This window comes from Ctenocephalides felis, unplaced genomic scaffold (assembly GCF_003426905.1).
Source record: "Ctenocephalides felis isolate EL2017-DRISC unplaced genomic scaffold, ASM342690v1 CF-g0.4_SCAFFOLD_01492, whole genome shotgun sequence".
Lineage (NCBI taxonomy): Eukaryota > Metazoa > Arthropoda > Insecta > Siphonaptera > Pulicidae > Ctenocephalides > Ctenocephalides felis.
This window is the reverse complement of record NW_020537646.1, coordinates 31,507,419-31,529,111: the sequence shown is the minus strand read 5'-3', so window position 1 is coordinate 31,529,111 and position 21,693 is coordinate 31,507,419. Positions and strand designations below refer to the sequence as shown.

General features: G+C 27.0%; 1 protein-coding gene across 1 annotated transcript in view; it reads left to right on the top strand.

Moving 5' to 3' along the window:
• The window catches only part of LOC113370735 (neuroligin-4, X-linked), a 288,495-nt gene that overhangs the window by 142,231 nt on the left and 124,571 nt on the right, over nucleotides 1-21,693 (top strand). Inside the window, exons 2-9 of the mRNA XM_026611427.1 lie at nucleotides 1,025-1,174; nucleotides 3,300-3,446; nucleotides 5,804-5,951; nucleotides 10,162-10,335; nucleotides 10,934-11,113; nucleotides 11,280-11,469; nucleotides 12,118-12,247; nucleotides 12,327-12,439. Of these exons, the coding sequence (XP_026467212.1) occupies nucleotides 3,359-3,446; nucleotides 5,804-5,951; nucleotides 10,162-10,335; nucleotides 10,934-11,113; nucleotides 11,280-11,469; nucleotides 12,118-12,247; nucleotides 12,327-12,439 (1,023 nt within the window). The 5' untranslated portion in view covers nucleotides 1,025-1,174; nucleotides 3,300-3,358. The remainder of the gene's footprint in view (nucleotides 1-1,024; nucleotides 1,175-3,299; nucleotides 3,447-5,803; nucleotides 5,952-10,161; nucleotides 10,336-10,933; nucleotides 11,114-11,279; nucleotides 11,470-12,117; nucleotides 12,248-12,326; nucleotides 12,440-21,693) is intronic.

Genomic DNA, 21,693 nt, shown 5'->3' with positions numbered 1-21,693 from the left:
TATTTGCCAATTAGTTTACACTATTGTTGAATATTAGATTCTATTAGTTACAATTTACAATTCGGTATGTAACAATTAATAACAAGCTTGGCTTACCCTAATATTGATATATTTAACATAAATAAGCCATATTATTGAATATCGTATTAATAATATATTTAACCGTATTATTAAAATATGGTATACGATATTATTAATATTTTAGTGAAAAAAGGCTTAGAGGCACCTTTCTGTGGAGTCCAATATAAAAGGGTTGATCTTAACGCCTTAACCTCACCTCTTAGAACAACCTGCAATTTTCAACTTTTTCAACTTTAACTGTAACTTTTAACTTTAATTTAAACCGAAGGAGAGATCCTGTTTCTGTAAAAAAATTTTACTTGTATTTTATAGTTTCGCAACGTTTCAAGTCATTCTGAATCGTTTCAGACAAAAAATTTGGAGGTTGTGGTAATGTGAGGTCTAGATTTCTTTGTGAAGAAAACTTATTATACATAAATATGTGTATTACAAAATGTTAAATCATCATGGTGATACTTAAAATTCACCCCCCTCCCTCATTTAACATCACGTGTGCCTAAATTGTAAAATTGTAAAAATTGTAAAATTTTAGTTTTTTTTAGATTTATTTTTAAATTAAAGTATAAAATAAATACAGGTGATATCTTTCTAGATCGTTTACTCTTTCATATAATATTTCATAATTTTTTATCAAACCCCTCTGCGCCTTTAAAGCTCACGTGACTAATGGAAGCCCCCTGAGTATCAATACTGCGTCATATATATTTCTGTGACGATATCCAAATTATCTGTTATTTTTAGTTATTTTAATGAGTTATATATCAACATAATTTAGTTGGTTCAAATCTTTACTATTGTTTTATATCAAATATAGCATAAGTAGACAAAATACTAACGAACCCAATAAGATATCATTTGTAATATTTTTAACTAATCTTTATAGACCGTATGTGAAAGATATCGTTATTCCATAAAATAATGTGATGGTTTTCCTTCTTTTCAGAACCAACTGGAGCTCACAAATATCCAGTTCTGGTTTTTATCCATGGGGAATCGTACGAGTGGAATAGCGGTAATCCATATGACGGATCTGTCTTGGCCGCTTACGCTGATTTAGTAGTGGTTACATTGAACTACCGACTTGGGATTTTAGGTAATTAGTATCATTTATTTTTAGGTTACAATTTCCTGGAAATATATTCCATTCAGAATAAAATAGTTACTTAAGAATTTATATCTGTTTTGGAATATTCTAATGTTCGTAATGTATTTAACAATTAACAATCTCGATAGCTTGGCATTAGTTTTATTAGATAATTTTATTGTTGAGTAGAAAATCACTTATTGTTAAAGAAACACGAAATACATAAATAGAGAACAAAGCTTAATCTCAGATCGCAAAAGCAATTTGGAAATATGTCTAGTCTGTATATAAAACATGACTAATTACCCTTATTTCATTACCTGAGTTATTACTATTTTCATTGTGTTTCTATTACCACTATATTCCCAATTAATAAAGAATGAAGCATGCAATTAGGAATAATTCATTAATTTAAAAATCTTCAATATAAATGGATTTTTAAAATTAAATTTTTGTCAATAAGTTTCAAATACATTTTGGCATTTCATTTATTTTGCACTCGTATGTAATATTTCATAAAGAAACAGTAATTCATTTGAACGGATATCATTCTTGTGAAGCTATATATACTAGAAAATATCAATATATTGAAATATACTCCATACATCAAAGGTAGCATGCTGTAATTTATTAAATTCTGCATTTATTTCAGAATAAAAAGTTTTTTTTTTGCTTTTTTTTAAAAATATATATTTTTGAAGCCTTGTTCGTTATTTTGAATGTAACTGTATTTATTTTAGTTTATTTATATGTAAATTTGTTAATTGTTTTTCTGGATAGTAAGTATTACTTATGATTTTATTGAACTATTCTTTTCAAAAATAACTTTCAGTAAATTTTTTCTGTTATCATTTATTCATTGGATTTTTCAGTAACATTGAGAGATTAAAATGAAATAAACGTTTATAATTAAATTATACATTTCCTAAAAATTATAATTAATAAAATTTTGTTCTTTAGGTGTGTATATTAATAATCAAATATCTAATTAGTGAAAGTATAATTTAATTTTTTAATAAAGATTTAATTATATTAATTTCAATCATTCAATGTCTCCAAAACGCATATAATATATAAATAATATTATATTATATATAAACGAGAAACTGAGGCTTTTAATTCAGAAACATGTGATTATAAATTTTATTTAGGTACAATACATCAAAATCTGGTTCTGAATGTATCGTTTTTTTTAATCAAACTTAGAGTATATTATATTTTAAATACACATTTTTTAGTCTTACATTAGTATTAGTTCGTTTTATATGTAATTATACATTTCAAGCATTATACGGAATGGTTGCTTGGAATGGCATGATAGCACAAGTATAACTTTCAATAAAAATACCAATCAATCTTCAAATCGTTAAAGAATAAAAAATATTAGCAAATCTATCAAACTCTTATTTAATATTCATTATCATTCACATTTTAAAAATTACTTTTACGCCATCATTATATTTATTGTTTTATATGTCATATCATATATAGTCTAGTCAATTTTAGCTTTCATGGTTACAAGAATTCATATTGACCATTTAGCTGAAAATCGCGAAAAATGTATTTTTCTTACCTTTGACCTTGTGCAAATTTTTTACCTCGCAACGGAACGATGAGCACTTTAAAGATTTCTTTTATAATTGTATTTTACGCAATTTTACCCCATTATATTTTTTTGTAATTTTTACCCTGATTAGGTCTAAATTGACCGGACTTATAATTAAAACCTGTATGTAAAGCATTGAACTCATTAGCTGTCCATGAAATTACTCATCCTTACAAATTATTTTTTCTAGTACTATATTTAATCTGGTAGGAAGACAATAAAATCAAAATTCTTATGAATTTTTATTTAAAATATAAATATGTGTATATAATATTATTATGTTTATAATGTATATATATAAATAAATTTAAAAGATTAATTATCATCAGACTGCTTCCGAAATAATTTGAAAATGTTTTCGTTTGGTACCTCTAATATATAATTTATAATTTGTTTTGGAAACGGTTTATTCTCAAATTTCTGTGTTTTCAACTAAGTATTATAATCTAGGAAAACTGTTTTTGTTTCTAAATTATTATTATACCATTATCTTCAACGTTTCTTATATTTTGTATGGTTGATCATCAGGTTTCTTGAATGCGAATCCTTCGCCCGGACGCCGAGCTCGTGTTGCCAATTACGGTCTGATGGACCAAATTGCTGCCTTGCATTGGATACAACAAAATGTTGCGTTATTTGGGGGAGATCCGGAGTCCGTTACCCTTATGGGACATGGTAAGTTATTATATTTCACTAGTATTTGCAAATAAATTATACATCTAATTAATAATATACTATACAAATTATGTACACATATATACAATAAAAATTGAGGTTGGACGCAATATCAGTAAAAAACATGATTTTTTTAATTTATCTATTGTGATCCACATTAGGGTTTATACAAAAACCGACATTTTAGAAAACCGATTTTCGAATTTTAATTTTACTAAAAAAACTGGTTTTAACCGGTTTTCGAATTTTAAATAGAAAATAAATTTTGACTCGAATATTTTGTAATTTATTCGCAAATTTAGTGTAATTTAAAGCAGTATTTGATGGAATTTATTTACTGTTCAATTTTATAGATAGTTAACAAAATTATTTTAATTTTAATTAATAGAAATAAAAAATAATAGTTTATTTTGGTTAAATAACTATGAAAATAATTATTCGTTATTCATGCATCATTTTCATATATAAGAATGAAAAATATTCCTATGATAGTGAAAGGAAAGTTTTCGAATAAATAAAAATGATACATTCTTGAATAAAAAAAATTAATTTTAAGTTAATATCAATTTTAGTTTTAAAAACAATTAAGCTAAAATCAAACTGTTTTTTTTTGTTTAATAAAAAATGATTTTAAAAAACTTAGACGTGTCCTTTGTTTACTCACAAAATGTCCTGAAATAGAAAAATCCTTTCTGGGAAAGATTGAACACTGATAAGATATCAAATACTATTGAAACGATATGTTTTCAAGAATCAAAACGCTTTCATCTATCTTTTACATTTGGCTATATTTGTCATTTTCCATTTATACAGCAAAAACCGACTTTTTTTACTAAAAACCGGTTTTGAATTCCATTATTTCGTCAAAAAACCGGTTTTTAAAACCGGACAAACCCTAATCCACATATTGGTCTATTCGGTGTAAAATACAAAAAATAGGAGTTCACATATTCATTATAATGTGTTGAAAAATGTTACTTAGAGTTTGTTGTTCTAATGTTAAAAAATATATACTTATCCATGACATAAATAATAATACTAAAATCAGTAATAAACTTATCTACTAAATACTACTTATACTACTAATCTATTTTTTACTAACAATTAGAGTTAATGCCTAGTAAAACACTACTACTACACTACTAAAATACTAGTCACAAGTAATAAAAATATTTACATAAATATTTACTACAATTTAACTAAAGATATTAAATATCTTTATTAGATAATGTGTTCGATCTGTTAGCATAATGAAAAAATCCATATATTTGTGTGTTTCAATTATAGAACTGTGTGAGTTCTTTATTAGTTTCATCTAATATCATCAGTTTTATTTTTTGATGTAATTTTTATGCTGTTTGTTTACCATTATAGAACAAGTTAATTGAGATCCAAATCAAATTAAGCATGAAAAATAAACGATTCAAATTAATTCAACCAGTTTTTTCATATTTCGGATAAATTTTACACTACCATTTTAATGCATGATACAAAAAAAATTAGATAAATTTTTAGTAGTGGATAAATCTTATATCTAAAATCAATAAAAGTAAAAAAAATACTTATTAAAATAAAATAAAACCTGATGCTAATAAGTTTTAAATAGGTCATGTAAAACATACATGTCTTATAATTGACTAAAAAAATTGCCTTAGAAAAATAGCTTTTTTATGCGGCCATGTCAGTTATATATGTGTGACATAAAAATAGTGTTTTTCCAGGAATAGTGGCTAAATTTTTTTTTGATGCATCAGGTTTTCTTGATACATTTTCAACTAAATCATCTATTAAATTTACTATGGCCCATGTGAAAAATTTTCTAATTTTATTGTGACGATTAACGTGTTAATAGAGTTAAAACAACAATTTATAATACTAATAAGAAATCACAAGCAATATATAAAAAAACAACATAGAAAGATAGAATAAGACATAATATTCAAAGAATATAAACCTAACAACATAATACAAGAAAATCAAAATTATCAATAGATCGTTAAGTTTTGTAGCTTAACAGCCAATGCCATTTTTATCTAAATTTTTAGTAATATATAACTTTTGGTATTACAAATTTTACAATAAGTAAAGCATAATTTTAAAAAAATCTAATTACTGGTTCTGATTTTTATCACAACTTTATTATGATCATGCATCAAAAAGCATCAAAGTCGACAACCATATCAAGAACTACATACGTTTTTCATTCTCGAAACCCTTCTCGTTGGATTTAATTACTTTTCATTCGAGTTTAATGCATATAAAAACATTAAAAAATATGTTGAAAAAAATCTTCATTAACATGCTTCCAAACGAAACCAGAAAATGAATTCATTTTTCGCATTCATTCAATTTAAAAGGAACCGGCGCGGCCTGTATTCATTTTCTAATGGCTTCGCCTGCGGTGGTGCCAGGATTATTCCACCGAGCTGTCCTGATGAGTGGCTCCGCCCTTGGAGCATGGGCTTTGGTTCAGCGACCGGTTGAATACGCACTCAAACTTGCCAGGTAAATGAAAATTAATTAATAAAAATCTAATTGTTAATTACAGGTAACTCCCGCACAACACGGTATAGTCTAACGGATTTGCTCTAACACGGTTTAAGAATTGAGACCATCCCCTTCATAACACGGTACTTTCAAGTTTGCATGACATGGTTTAAGAATTGAGGAAAGTTTTAATAAAATAACAAATAGTAAAACCGTAAAATAGTATGAAAATCATAGTAAATCCTATCAAAAGCAAACTTTATTTAATCTAAAATGAGTAAAATCGTCGTACAATAGCTCAAAAAATGTGATGAAACTAGTGCAAAAGACATCTAATTTGATATATATTATTAGAGCGCGTACGTTTTATCGAAAAGAAATTCTAAGATTATCCGAACAATATATTAAATAATTCTTAAGCAATAAAAGTTTAATAAAGATACTTTACATGTGTCAGATACAGGAATATAATTTTGCTAAAAGCAAGTAATAGCAAATATAATTTGTTTGCAACAAATAATGCATGGATCTGGAGATAGTATAAAAAGTGCTCAAATGATGAGGATGTCTTGCAAAAAATGAATCATGTTGGATAGCACTTACTTGTTAATTATGACGAAAAAAAATCATATAATTCTAGTAATGTATATTACTTCTTGAAAAATAAATAAATGTAACAATATTCATTATAAAATCATGATATGTAGCATGTTTTTTTAAATTCTTGGAACGTAATCCCTCTTTTTGTACTAGTTTTTTGTCCCTTATAACACAGATTCGCTTAACACGCTAGTTTTCTGGAACGTAACTACCGTGTTGTACGCGGGTTACCTGTACTTCTATTAATACGAGGATTATAAGACATTATGTTATATTATCTAAATTTATATACAAAATCCATGTTATTTTTTATGAAATTATAAATCGAATCAACTTCTTGGAAATTGACCCTTGGAGTAAGTACAAATAAAAAAGGGTAAATATTGACCTGCGTTGATTAGTAATGAATTGAACAAGTATATAATAGATCAAATATTAACAAGTACTGGAATTAATAAATTAATTATTTACTTATTAAAATCTAATATTCTTACAAACTGTTTGCTGTCACGTATCAAAATAATTTTACAAATTAATATCTTTACAGAATATAAATTACATATATTTCAATTAAACTCTAACGATTAAACTCTTAACTCTATTCGATTTTTTTGAAAATTATATTATTTAAAAATATATATTTCCTACTTGATATTTGCTAAGTTCAATGTTATAAAGTTTTGGAAATTCTTGATTATTATTCATATATGATCAAAAACCAAATATAACCATAGTATTGCAATTAATAAATTAATGTAAATTATAAAAATGTTACAAAATGTTTTCACACTTTAAAAAAGATCAATAAATATTTTTGCAGAACATTAGGACACTTATACATAATTCAATTTAATTTTTTGGTTTTTTAAAGTTGTATCATATTTTAAACCTACGTCATATTTTCGAAATTTAGCAATATTATATTTTGAAAAATCATCATAATTTCTGATATTTGATCTTGTAGATATTTGAATTTTGAATGTTTTCAACATTTTATTTTTTTACAAAATCAGAGCTATTGCAACTTATGTCAACAACTTATTATTACGTTATTATTGAATAATAGTTTTTTATTTCGTCGACAATTAATAAGCTGATATGGTACATTATTAAATAATCGATAAAGGAACTTAATTTGTATAAAATATACAAATTCATACTACATCTATAATTTGATTTGAATATTTGATCAAAAATCAAATATTACCATAGTATAGCAATTAATAAATTAACCTGAATCCTAAAAAAAAAAAAACTAAATGTTTTCAAATTTAACTTTCTTTGATTTTTAAGATTGAATCATCTTATAAACCTACTTGATATTTTCAAAATTTAGCAATTTTATAATATTTTGAAAATTCATGATGATTTCTTATATTTGATCTTGTAGATATTTGAATTTTGAATATTTTTAACATTTTAATTTTTGTTACAAAATCAGAACTATTGCAAGTTATATCAACGACTTACATTATTGAAGTAAAACTTCTTTAGGCGCGATATGGGTGTAAAAATTTTTAGGCGCGACACGGGTGTAAATCCGTACAAATGCAACGAAAATGCCAACGTGTAGTTGAACACTACGACGCCGTAAGCGCTGATGTCGCGAGTATCCACTCCCGTCATGTCATGCGTAAGTCGAGCGCTAAACCCTATATGAACTTGCATTAATTGAATCACGTTTTTTTTACAAAAGAAGAGGTTGCTGTATTATGTCCTCATGGAATAAGACTTTTCTTAGAGAATAATTGTGTCATGGAATATAATAAATTTATACTGAATCTCGTTGAAGACAAAATAATATCTACTGCCACGGATATTTATGTAGGTTGCCATGCGACAGATCAACAATCATACATTCGTCAGCAGTTTCAAAAAAATCGGTTATTGATACCGGGGCTTTGCCGTATGAAATAATTTTAGTTCTGAATAAATTTTACATAATAACAACTAATATTGATGTAAGTGATGGCTTAGCTAATGGTTGTGTGGGAAAATTAGTGTACATAGAACGTGGCGATAATGATGAACTTCTACGTTTATGGTTTGAATTTCCCGGTAAGATAGGTAACAAAATTAGGAAGAAAGCTTCACATCATATTCAAACTCTTAATATCAGTAGGACAGCTGTGCCGATGCTCAGGACATCTTATTATTATTGATGTTATATGATTATTAAAAGATGATTTTTAAAATTCAAATATGATGTTTTTTTTATTTTTATCTTAATTGCCTACTCATACAATATTAAAAGTTTTACTTCAATCGCGTGTGATCCTTACGCGCATTCTTTTTATTAAATAATAGTTTTTTGTTTCGGTTTGTTTTGGAAATTAAAAATGTTTGGTTGTGTTAGAATAGTTAATGGTTAATGGCTTTATACGCTAAAAAAGTCGTTGTATAATACATCAGTAAAAATAATAAGTCAATATTTGAATATTCAAAACATACTTTTCGATTTTGTAATCAATATTAAGTTTTTCGATTAGTTTCGCCGAGAGGAAATATGACCTTATATAAAAAGGAGAATAATATAAATAAAGACTCTATATTAATGTTAGCACGGTATTTGAATTTTAGTAGGTAACAATTGTGCATATTTATAAAACTTCTGAAAAAACGGTTAAAGAAGTTATATGCATAATTAGTTTTTGAATTTGTGGGGACATCAACTCTCGCACTATCAATGTAGGTTGTCGGGCTTATCAGATATCTCACTATTAAAGACCTTAGTACTTGGAGAGGGGTAAATTCCAAATATAAATACGGGCACAGGTACCTTAACCGACCTCTTTGTGGTTTAGCGGTCAAGCAAGCAATACCTTCGATATGACAATCACATGAACAACAAATATTACGCAATCGTTCTCATATACAATATAATAATACATGTCATTATGTAGAATAATTATTATGTACCCACAAATGAGATGTTAGTATCCAAAACGGACCACCTCACAAATTGGTGCAAACTGAAATACGGGAAGGATATGATATGAGTTTTTTTCTTAAAATTATGTTTTTTAAACTGGAATAAAAAAGTAAATGTAAGTGCAACATAATTTACCACTGTCGTTAAATGGCCGTAAAAAAATCTGCTTTGGATCTAAAGTTATTTCACCATTTTTGAAAACCCAGTGTGGACTATGAGGCTTCTATTTCATTTTAATAATGAAAAAAATGAAGAAATGCAAAGATACACGTAAGCAGTATATAAACTAATTGAATATAATATAAAAACTTTTCGAAAAATATCAAATGATTCGATAAGGTTTCATGACGTCAGGTATATTTAGGATGGTGGTCCGATCTCGCTATCAACTCCTCGTACTAAATGGCCTTCCTAACTCTAAAATTCTGGAGTTTTATTTATTCTCAATGTTGATAAAAATTAACTGCCTAAATTATGTATGTTGTATACGCACACACGCCAATATACTCTGTTGCCAAATTGCCAATTGATAAACTAAAAAAAATATTTTTTATATTAACTAACAAAACTTGTTTGGATTATAATAAAATAAAAATTTCGTGATCATCAACTCATAAACTAAAAAAAGTATTTTTTACTTTAACTATAAAAACTTAATTGGATTATAATAAAATGAATATTTCAATCCATTTTCAGACAAGTAAACTGCACTCCGCCTACTGATATGTCAAGGGAACATGAAACTATTGTCGATTGTTTGCGAGAGGTTCCATTGGCGTCCTTACTAGCTGCCCAAGTGGAACCACCAAAATATTTGAGTGCTTTTGGACCATCTGTTGATGGTGTTGTAATAAGAAGTGATTTTGCAAGGTAATAAAAATTCATAAGTGTAACGAATGAAATGCTACTTGAAATGAACCTACTGTTAAAAATGACTATTTTTTTAATATCTATTGAAAACACTTTTCGTACAACAATAATGTTAAATATATTTGAAAAAATTATGTTAGAAGCATTCAGGAGTAAATAATTTATAAAATAAGTAAACGTAATAGTATTATTAATATTAAGTGAACTTTTTCTTCAATTTGCTTTTCTAACAATTTATTAATGTAAAATAAACTATTATTTTGTAATACAATTTTAACTTTTCTAGGTTTAGTGATAATAGTATAAATACTTGACAAGCTCACTAATATTCTCGTTATTTTATATTAATAATTCTTTGATTTTAGATATCTAAATGACGGGTATTATTATAGTATTAATTATAAATTCATAGTCAAATATACATAAACGCTTAACAGTTGAATAATACATAATAATTAACAATTGCGTTCAGTCAATTTACATTATCTGCTTATCAGAGATTTGATTGTCATATATTGTAAGCGCATTTGAGAACGCAAAAATTGTGAATATGTTTTACTAAAAGTTTACTGCATCTTTTTATTATTTCTAAATGCAGAGATCTCCTAAGAAGGCCATCTGGTTTTGCTGGTCAAGGCGGTGGTGCATCAGGTTTAGACTATAATGGTGCATCTGATTGGGCAGGACAACTCAGATCTGCAGGTGGTTCTGGTCTTGGCGCTGATGGGTCTAATAAGGGCCAGGATAGACTGGGACCAGTTCCACATGGACAAAATAAGTGAGTAGATAAATGACTTAATAATAATACTGATGTAGTAATAACTATACCATCAAATATTAGGAAATATAAAACTGGAAATATTCTTAACTATTCTCGATTTCATCTATTCTTTATTTTACTTTATGGGCCCAATTTCTCTAAGATTTATCTATTTTTCTCTCAGATATGACCTATTGTTTGGCGTGGTAACCTCAGAATCCCTCATGAGATTTTCGGCTTCTGACGTCCAGTCGGGTTTTGAAGGCAACAGACGTGACAGAATTTTGCGCACCTATGTCAGAAACGCCTACACAAGGCATCTCTCCGAAATTTTCTACACCGTCGCAAATGAATACACAGATTGGGAACGAACTGTAAGTAAAAAATATTACAAATAAAAAAATTATTATTGTGTACATTGTTTTTGTTATTTTCTATGTCAATGTAATATTATTTTGTCTTAAATATGGATTTCTTGAATTATTTTTTAGTTCGGCATCGACTATGGTCTTTTGACGCTCAATTCATATAATGAGTTTTGACAATGATTTGACAACACAGTCAATACTAATTTAAGATTTTTTTAAGTCGATAATAATAATTTATTATGATTATTTTCATTTTTAACAGCAATCATAATACGACATCCTATTAGTTATTGGATTCAATTTATTCACTCACACACTTGCATTCATAAACACACATATACTTCTCATATATACACACACACAGGTACTTCTCAAATAACAATCAATTGATAGAAGTATAAACAAAACTTATTAAACATATCTTATTAAATTCACGAAATTTTCTGTTTAATGTTAATACACGTGTTAGAAATAAATAAATAAAATAAAAATGTATAGTTTACTAGATTCAAACATTGTAAAGCCTTCATCACATTGTCTAGAAGTTACTATTGCTACCAGTAGTTGATGATTTGCATATTTTTCACATGGAAAGATTAATTATAAAATTCTTTATTATTAATAATATTGGTAATAATAATATTTTTTTATTAGGTTCAGCATCCAATAAACACTCGAGATGCAACAGTAGCAGCTTTAAGTGATGCACAATTTGTTGCACCTTTGGTGCAAACCGCAGACCTTATGATTTCCTCCAGGGCTCATACAGGCTCATCTAATTCTGGTAATTCTATATTATCTAAAAACCTATAATTAAAATCATATGTTTCAATCTATTATTTATCAATTATCAATTATTTCAGGCACAAAATCCGGTTCTGAAACTTTAAAAGATCAAAATGGTGAAGAAGACGGCGGTATGAAAGCATATTTTTACGTATTTGACTATCAGACAAAGGACGGCGATTATCCTCAGGTCAGTGCATGTTTTATTATTTTTGAATATTAGAAATATATTGGCTTTTTGTTACAAATACATGGTATGAATTTTATTAAAATCGTGAAGGAATTTCGGAAATAAAATTCAATGTAAAATGTATAAGTATATACGGATATTTAGCGTTCTGTGATGGTAGTTACATCATAATGCACATAAATCTTCTGCTTTAATCTTCAAGCATAAATATATAATTTATAACTGAATAATTACATAAATCTTATAAACAAATAGCACATATATTTGTTTCGTTATATATTATTTTTGCATATATTTTATGAGGCATCAACTGCAATAATTTTAGTAATTATTTTAATTCATACATAAAAAATAAATATAGAATATTTATGAGGCGGCAATTGCAATAATTGTTTCATTTATAAATTAATTATATTAACAATCAGTCCAATCATATTCACAAGATACAATACACGTTTTTTAAATGTCATCCTATCTGCTCATTGAATGGACAAAATCAGGATAAACTAGGTATAAGTGACATTTGCTATATGACAAGTTACAGAATCTTGCTAATAATATGTATAAATATTCGTCTCGATCAGTTCGTATCGATATTCAGCATCTTTGAAAAGCGCGAAACTTTGCTGAACATTTAATATAATATCTTATACCAGAATAGGAAGAACATTGCACATTTATCACGAATCTCGTATTTACGCAGGATTGTATCTATTTATTATAACATAACATGCATTTATTTATTTACTTCTTACTTTGATATCTATGTCGTTGACAAATAGTTGAAAATAAATTTCAACGAATAGATACGAAAAAGCTGCCATGCCGATCTTTACCAAAATCTAATGCACGCCAATATCTTCATTTCTTTAAAAATCAATTTTTTGTTCTTCAAAGAAACGGCTTGACCGATATTCGTGCGAAAATAATCGACGTGAGATATTATTCAGTTCATTCAATAGCTTTCAAATGCTTAAAATTGTTGCAGACGCTTTTGAGCACACGCCGACAAAAATTCAAAATAAAAATAGTTTTATATAAATGCACATACATACTTTTTCCACGTTTGTTCTAAAACGATTCAGAATGACTTGAAACACGCAGAAAATATAAAATTGACATGTTAAATTTTCTCAATATATAAATAAAATTCCTTACAAAGATATTCATACTCAAAATACAAACTTCTAACCAAATTTCAAACAATACTTAATTGCTCGATGGACCTTTAAAGAAATCTTTATTACTAATTACGTCAGTGCGTAGTGAAAAATATACTTAACCTTATATTACATTACAAATATAATATATTATAGTCTTCATCCCATTGCTACGGAATTTCTTTATTACGTCTTAGGGCAAATTTGCTAGGCAAAACTAATCCCATCCGGATAGAATTACATCTTTTTCTAGTCCATTTTCTTTTAGGATGATAACACGACTATAATGCAGTATTGCTTCTCGGTGTAGTTCTCAAAACGTTTTCATTTGTTTCTAATATAAATTCTGCTTTGCATATTTTCTTACATATAATAGGTATATATACGCACAGAAAAGAATTGTTCTACGAAAATTTGTAATTTCAAGAAAATTTTTAATTTCGTTGTTTTAAAAGTATAGCTATCAATAAGAATCACAACGTACACATATTTTTTTCAATGTTTCTTCTATTAATACCAATCAGAACAATTACAATCTATGAATTATTCAATTCACATATATGAATTCATTTACAACGATGTACTAAACGGCTTACTAAATGAAATATTTTTTAACATAATTTATAAAATTTCAATTTAACGAGTACTCATATATGTACAATACATGCATGAACTGTATGTTTATATTTTTAGTTTTAAATTTTTGTGTTAAATCCACATTATTTAATAATGTGGTAAACACAAGTTAATATTTGATTACTTGTTTGTATATATGTATTCTGCTTATTTGTTTATCAAAGAGTTAATTGAGCCATGCAATTTATAAAGTTTCTGTCAATTCTTCCATGATTACGTTAAAAAGTACTAACAAAACATACCTTTTCTTCTTAAAAAAAAATTACTATTATTTTTATATCGTTTATATTATATATCCTTTAAGAATCTTTGCCCTTGCGGTTGGAAAATATGTAATAGTATTAAGCCAAAGCCGCCTACAAGTTTAATTCGAGTAATTCCGCGGGCGATTTGCGCGGGATTGAAAATTAGTTTTAATTATCACCTAAAACCATCTATAAGAATACGCAATTTTCTTGTAAGAAGTCTGAAGTAAAGTATACTAATTCTTACATTTATCTTTACAATTGTTCTGCCATATATTACATAATAATTAAGACAAAATGAGATGATACTGATACTTATGATCACTCTTATAATAACTTATTCATAATATCTTAATTTCATATTTGTTATAGAATTCATTTTATATAGTAAAGATAACAATAATTAAAGTTTAAACATTAGTTGAATTAATTAAATTAAAAATGGACTAAAAGTTTTGTGGATGAAAATACTTTTCAGTTAATGAGTATTATCAACTACTTTGAAGAATATTTTAAAATTTGACTTAGTCGTATATGTAAGTGATATTTGCACCTTTTCAAAAAATTATGTGATGAAACGCTCCCAAATTTTCATGGCAATATGAGAATGATTTAAAAGAAACTTTTCACTTTTAAAATATATTCTTAAAATTTTCCATTTAATTTTCTATAAACAGTGTGTCTACACAAGTCAGTCTTCCTGCAATGTATATTTTGTTTTTGAAACCCAAGAACTTCATAGCAAGCATATTTCACTGTCTGTCTTGTTTCCTTATTAATATTGGAAGATGAACTAATTTGAATAAAGCCCTCGAGCCACAGTCAGACAGATATTGCAATAAGATATAATTATAAAACGAAACGTAGTTTCTAGACTGCAGGAAATATATTAAGAACATCTAGATTAAATATTAATGCTCTATAACCAATGCAACAGATGTAATAAATAGACGATATTATCATATGCCAAAGAAAAATCTCGTACTAATGTGAAGTAGACTAAAGTTTCACATTTTCAATTGAAGTTTTACCTGAAATCATTAAATTACATATCAAGCGTTTACACTATTTATTGACATTCAGAAAGAGGAATTTGTTCCTTCCAATAAGTCCGATTTAATAATTTTGTGATTTCTCAATGACTCCATTGAGACTTCTGAACCGTTTTCCACCAAGATTTAAAAGTTTCTAAAAAATAAGTGTGTATTTATGTGTGTATTCATCAGTTTTTGTGGCAATTGCTCCAAAAATATCTAAACCGATTTTAAAAATTCATAAACCTGATGAAACTCGATAAAAATTCGCGGTGATCACCCCGGCCTTTTCTTTATAATAAGCAGTTAACAAATTTGCTTTGAAAGAAAATTCTGAATCGATTTAAAAAAATTAAAAATATTCCAAAAAATATTAGCTGGAAGTTATGCCTAGTAGTTTTTGGTATTATCACGTTTTTTTGCAAGTTTTTTAAGTGGTAAAGTTTATGACATTAACGAATATTCTGAAATATTATAGGTTAACAAAAATTGGCTTAATTTTTAAAATTGATTAAAGCTTGGATTGATCGGCAGAGGTTAACAAAATTAATTCATATTCCATAGTTTATGTAAATTATTATGCCATAGTTTATGTATATTTATAGTTTCTGTAAATATTCAATACTGATTAATAATTGTTAATATTAAACACTTATATCAATGGGTCACATGCACGTAGTTAAATTACTGTTAGTGAATATATTTTCTGTAATATTTTCAAATATTTTTAATTTTTTTAAATAAAAATCTCTTTTCGACATAGTATTAAATATGTTGAAATATAAAATTTATAATAGAAACACCGATATTATTAAATTAACATTCAAATTTGTAGAATTTGTTTAATGTTCTAAAAAAACTGAAACGAGGTAGTCGAAAATTAGCTTTTTGAATAATTTGCAACAAACTTTTCTCTCATTTTTCATTTTCAGTATTTACTTATTGATATTGAACTTTGAACTTTGATCTTAAACTTTCTACAAAATATTGGACAATCTATTAAAAAAATTATTAGTTCTTACATGGATACGCAAGTTAAAAAATTAATATAATTATTCTATAATAGTTACTTTTTGTATTTAACAGTAAATTGAATATTTTGACAATAAGTAATATTAACTGATTTTTTTCCTGTACAAAATATATTCCTGAATTTTTTAAAAAAAACTAGTGGTGTGTATGGCATCGTGCCTTAAGGCAAATTGCTGGAACTTCCCATACCGTAAAGAAATGTTCGAGGAATATTAAATGTTTTTAAATAGATTATTATAAATAAATACTGTAATATTGGTTAATATTTATAAGAATTATATGAACTGAATTGCAAAAATATTTGTTCAAAGTATATTAGAACTTAAGTCAAAATTACAATTAAAATCAGAATTATTTTCTTTATACAAAAAAAATTTTTTTTTGAATTTTTTTCCCCAAAAGCAATTATTTTGTTAAAACAGGCAGAAGCAAAAAGTTCTTTGAATCATTCAAATGAAGGACGCTTTGTTATCTCAAAAACTGTCAATTTTTGCACATTTAGCTCTGTATCTCTGAATCCCCTCGACCTGCATTTGCCAAAAACTAATCAGCACATCTTCCTATCAATAGGAATCGAATGATTTTGAATCATTCAAATCGGTTGATCCGTGCGCCCGAAAACGTGGACGAAATATTGTATCTATAAATACATACACACACACATCCATTTTTTTTAAGTATGCCAAAATGTTCAGAAACCTTCAAACCGTCAAGAAATGTAAAAATTTTCAATTTCGATTTTTGGACAATTACAATAACTTACCCTACGGGAAGTTAAAAAATCACAGCATTCGTATCTCATTTATGTATTGCTACTCTTATTTGGACTAAATTGACTATTTGATAACTTTTTATATATATTTATTTGTTTCACTAAAAACTATTGTATCCAATTTGAAACGATTATAGTCTCTTTATAAATTAAATGTGCAGATATTACTATGTATAATGTAAGTCTTTTTGCGAAACGACTACATCAGAATGTTATTATGAACACCAAGTGCATTGTCATTGAATTAAGTGACAATTGCTCAAACGCAATTATATAATGAGATTACGACATGAATTCATTGTAGAACGCTTTTCCAAGATATTCACTGAAAACATTGTACCAATTTAATCACCTAACTTTTGTATTATTTCGTTGTAAATCCAGTATATTTGTATGTAAGTAAATCTCTTATAAATTATTGTATCCTTTGTACGAAGTTTTGCAGTTGTGATTTTGTTCTGAATGTCATACAATTGACAAAAGATTTCATTGTAATATCACTTCGTTGCCTGATTCGAGATTTAAATTGATTGAGATAAAATTAAATACGAATAATTGAATGCAATTATCAAAATAAATATAGAATAAAATACACTTTAAATATTTATTGATCCATTGAGTAATAAATTAATAAATATTTGTGTTTATATTACGGCATGATTTTGATTTTATATCCTGTAGTTTGGTTTTCATATTTCATATCGTTTACAAAAATACAATCCTATTCGATAGCCAAAGGCCAAATAGCATATCAGTATTTTGTTTGTGATTATTGTGTTATTAAAGTATTTCTATTAATTGAGTAAATGGAATTCAATAAAAAGTTAATATTTTTCACAAACATTTTATGTTTTGATTTCATTTTAAATTGTCGAGGAAATCTGTTTTTTGGCATAAAATATCAATAAAAATGCTCAAACTAGCTTAAGTCAATTCACTTTATTTTATTATCTAATTTGATAAAATTGTCGCAGAATTTATCAAAACTTTTATTTTGACATACTGTTATTGTTTGATATATTTACAATTTACACTTGATTAAAACTGATATGGAAATCCAGATTTTAATTACCAAACTCTAAATCTAACTCTTTAACATTGTTGGACTCTTTTTAATAAAAAGTTGAATTATAAATCTATATAATTATAATTTACCAATTTATTTGCAAAAATCCGTATTTGGATTAATGACATGACTTAGTTTAAAACATAGGACTTAATTTTTGGAAAATCAAACCTCATAGCTTCAATAAAATCCCTCAATTCTTTTATAGTAAAACAGATTTGTATGAAAAAGATCAATAATTTTTTATTACTATTATTCACAATTCGTATAACCTAGTTTATCAAGAATAACAGACATGTATTTTATAATTTAATAATTATCAACATTGAGCTCAGATTTATTAGCTGATTTCTTTATAATTTCCCGAAGAAGACTAAATTTGTTTCATGAAAAAATTCGATTTGCTAATTTTTTATTGCTTTCTGAATCGAATGAGGCCAAATTTAGAAAAAATATGTTTAAGATATTAGTGTATGTGTGAGAATGTATATGAACCGATTTTTGACTTTTCGTCGACGTATCCTTAAAAACGACAGGATCTCTTTAAAAAAGTTAAGTCATTCAACGTATCTCGTTGCTTCGTAATTAAGTTTTGAAAAAAAAAAATATTTTGATGATTTTGAATTTGTGTAACGACCGATTTTTTTAGTCTGGAAAAACATGAACGGCAGAATTATTAAATTTCATAAAAGTTTAGAAGGCGCTGAAGCTATTCTAATGATAATCTCTATGTCAAAGCTACATATGAAAGTTCCTTGTTTTGTTGGGAACTACTGATTACAATTTATGTCCACAATTAAATAAAATAATACATGGAATTGATGAAATTAAATGTGTGTTAAACAAATGAATTTATGCAATTACTTATTAAGTTCGTTGTAAAAGAATCAATTGTAATTGTACTGATTTTTTTTTAGTGCAAGCAAAATTTTATTCTCGTAATAAACAGTTGAACATTTAACCTAAATTGCTGAATCCAAATTCTTAGAGGGCGTCAATTAATCACGTGGGGCTTTTAGGGGGGGGGGGGTTCACAAAAATCACGAAATATCAAGTGGCGGAGGGAGGGGTCTAGTAAGATATCACGTGTATTTATTTTTAACTGAATTTTGAAAAAAAAAATTACAGCATTTTCGTAAATTCAAAAAATTTGTTCACTTAATTAAAATACAAGAGGTCAAAAAATCACTAAAAAATCGATCGACGTTGGTTATGTACGGATCGGAAAGTTGATGTATCTTGTCTTAAAGCAAAATGCTACTTACAACTATAGTTTTTCATGACAACTGCCATGTGATTCATTCGTGTCGTTGTAGAAAATCAGCGTTTAGCTCAGATTTATGAGTCTATTTGTTTACAATTTTCATTTTAAAAATCTTATTCTACTACAATATCGTTGTGGCAAAGCAAAGTGTTCCGAACTTAAATTCACTAGTGCGGGCAGGGCGTGCATACAGGCTCGAAATGTACTTTTACAAGAAGCATTTTCCAATATCTCATCCTGGCACGGATCTCGCATAGGGAAGCCGAGAAAACAAACAAAAAACTTGGCCAAGAGTAAAAAAAATGAACAAAGCCAAGAGGTCGTGATCAAAACATACAAACATTGTGCTTTCCTTTGTGACTTCTCGCTTTCCGCATAATTTTTTTTAACAGAACCCGAAGACAGTATCATAAATTAATGAAAATATGATATGAACTGTTTGACAAATGAATGTAATCGAAAAAAGTGTATTATATAATATCTTATAATATTCATCTCGATCCGTTTCATAGTTATGAATTCTTGTAATCATTATTCAAACATGTAATAAAATATTCAACAGTTAATTACAAGAACTTGCACCAGCGGATCTTTACCAAAAATTAATCAGGTTGATTCCCAACTTATATATTATGTTTCGAATATTTTTTGAATTTTCACAATCGACTTAAAATTGAAAACTATAAAACGTGAATGAAAAATTATTACTTTGCTATTTAATCGCGCAAAGCTAACAAACCAAATCCTTATCGAGTTACTTCGAATGGATTTTAAGTTTTTGAAATCGGTCCAGCCGTTTTCGGAAAACCGTCGATGAGAGCGTCAAAAATCTTTTAATCATAATTCAAATCTTTGATAAGATCAGGTTTTGTTCCAAAATTAGGTTCCGAGTTTTGAAATATAAGAAATTATAATATTACTAAAATGTTTATGCGAATTTAAGATAATCCAAAATTACTGAACCAATATTATAATTTTTATTGTTATGTAACAATATAGTTTAAATGAGTTGCATATACATATGTAGTTCAGATTAGACTGTTTAGAAATTTGTTGCTATACAGTTTACTGTACTCCGTAGTTTTCTAAATGGTGATACTTTAATTGTCTTGTCTTTTTCTTATATTTCACATGCACTTTTATTAATAGAAGCCGGATTTAAAGGTCCGCGAGTGAAAAGGTTCATAATCATTATCTCAAAAACAAGAATAGTATTTTCAACGATTTTTTAATGTAAGAGTAGGATAAAACTTAAAAAAAAAATCAAATTCTGTTTGAAAGATATTGGTTGGGAATCGACTTCATTAGCTTTTGGTACAAATCTTCTGGCACAAGTCTTATGATTAACTTTTGAATTATTGTTAGTCGATTATTTTTTATTTCTTTTGATATTTAGATACATGTTCTTCTAGATCATACTAAATGTTTGCAAAAATTAGTGACGTTTTTTTTGGCGTTTGTCAAATTTAGACTAATCATCGACGATTTCTCAAAAACGATTGAACCGATTTAAAAATTTAAAAGCAATTGTATCTCGATGAAGACTATCATTTCTCAGTTTTGTGCAATGATCGGCCGAGCAGTGTTTTAGTAATTAAGAGAAAAGTGAAAAATTAAGCCAAGGAAAAACCATTTAGCCAAAAATTCTGAGTCGTGTTCAAAAATTCGAAAACTATTCAATAGATATTATTTGAAAATCGTGCTGATTAGTTTTGAACAAAGATAGGGCGAGCCGTTTCATCGTAATTAACTGTTAAAATTGTTTTTGATGAAACTTTTTATGTCCAGACATCATGGTAAAATACTACTATCCTACGACAAGTCGTTTAATAAAATCGCTTGAAAATTCCTAAAAGTTTTAACTAGTTTTTCTAGTTTGCATAACTAGATATTTTTTAGATACAAAAGGTTACATACATTTTTCTATAGGTATAAGAAATTCATTCAATTCATTGCATATAATTTTTATCTATCAATGTATTCATCACTTGTTTATTTCTGTATACAATATCCAGTTATTACTATATGTTGTCATATGTAATATA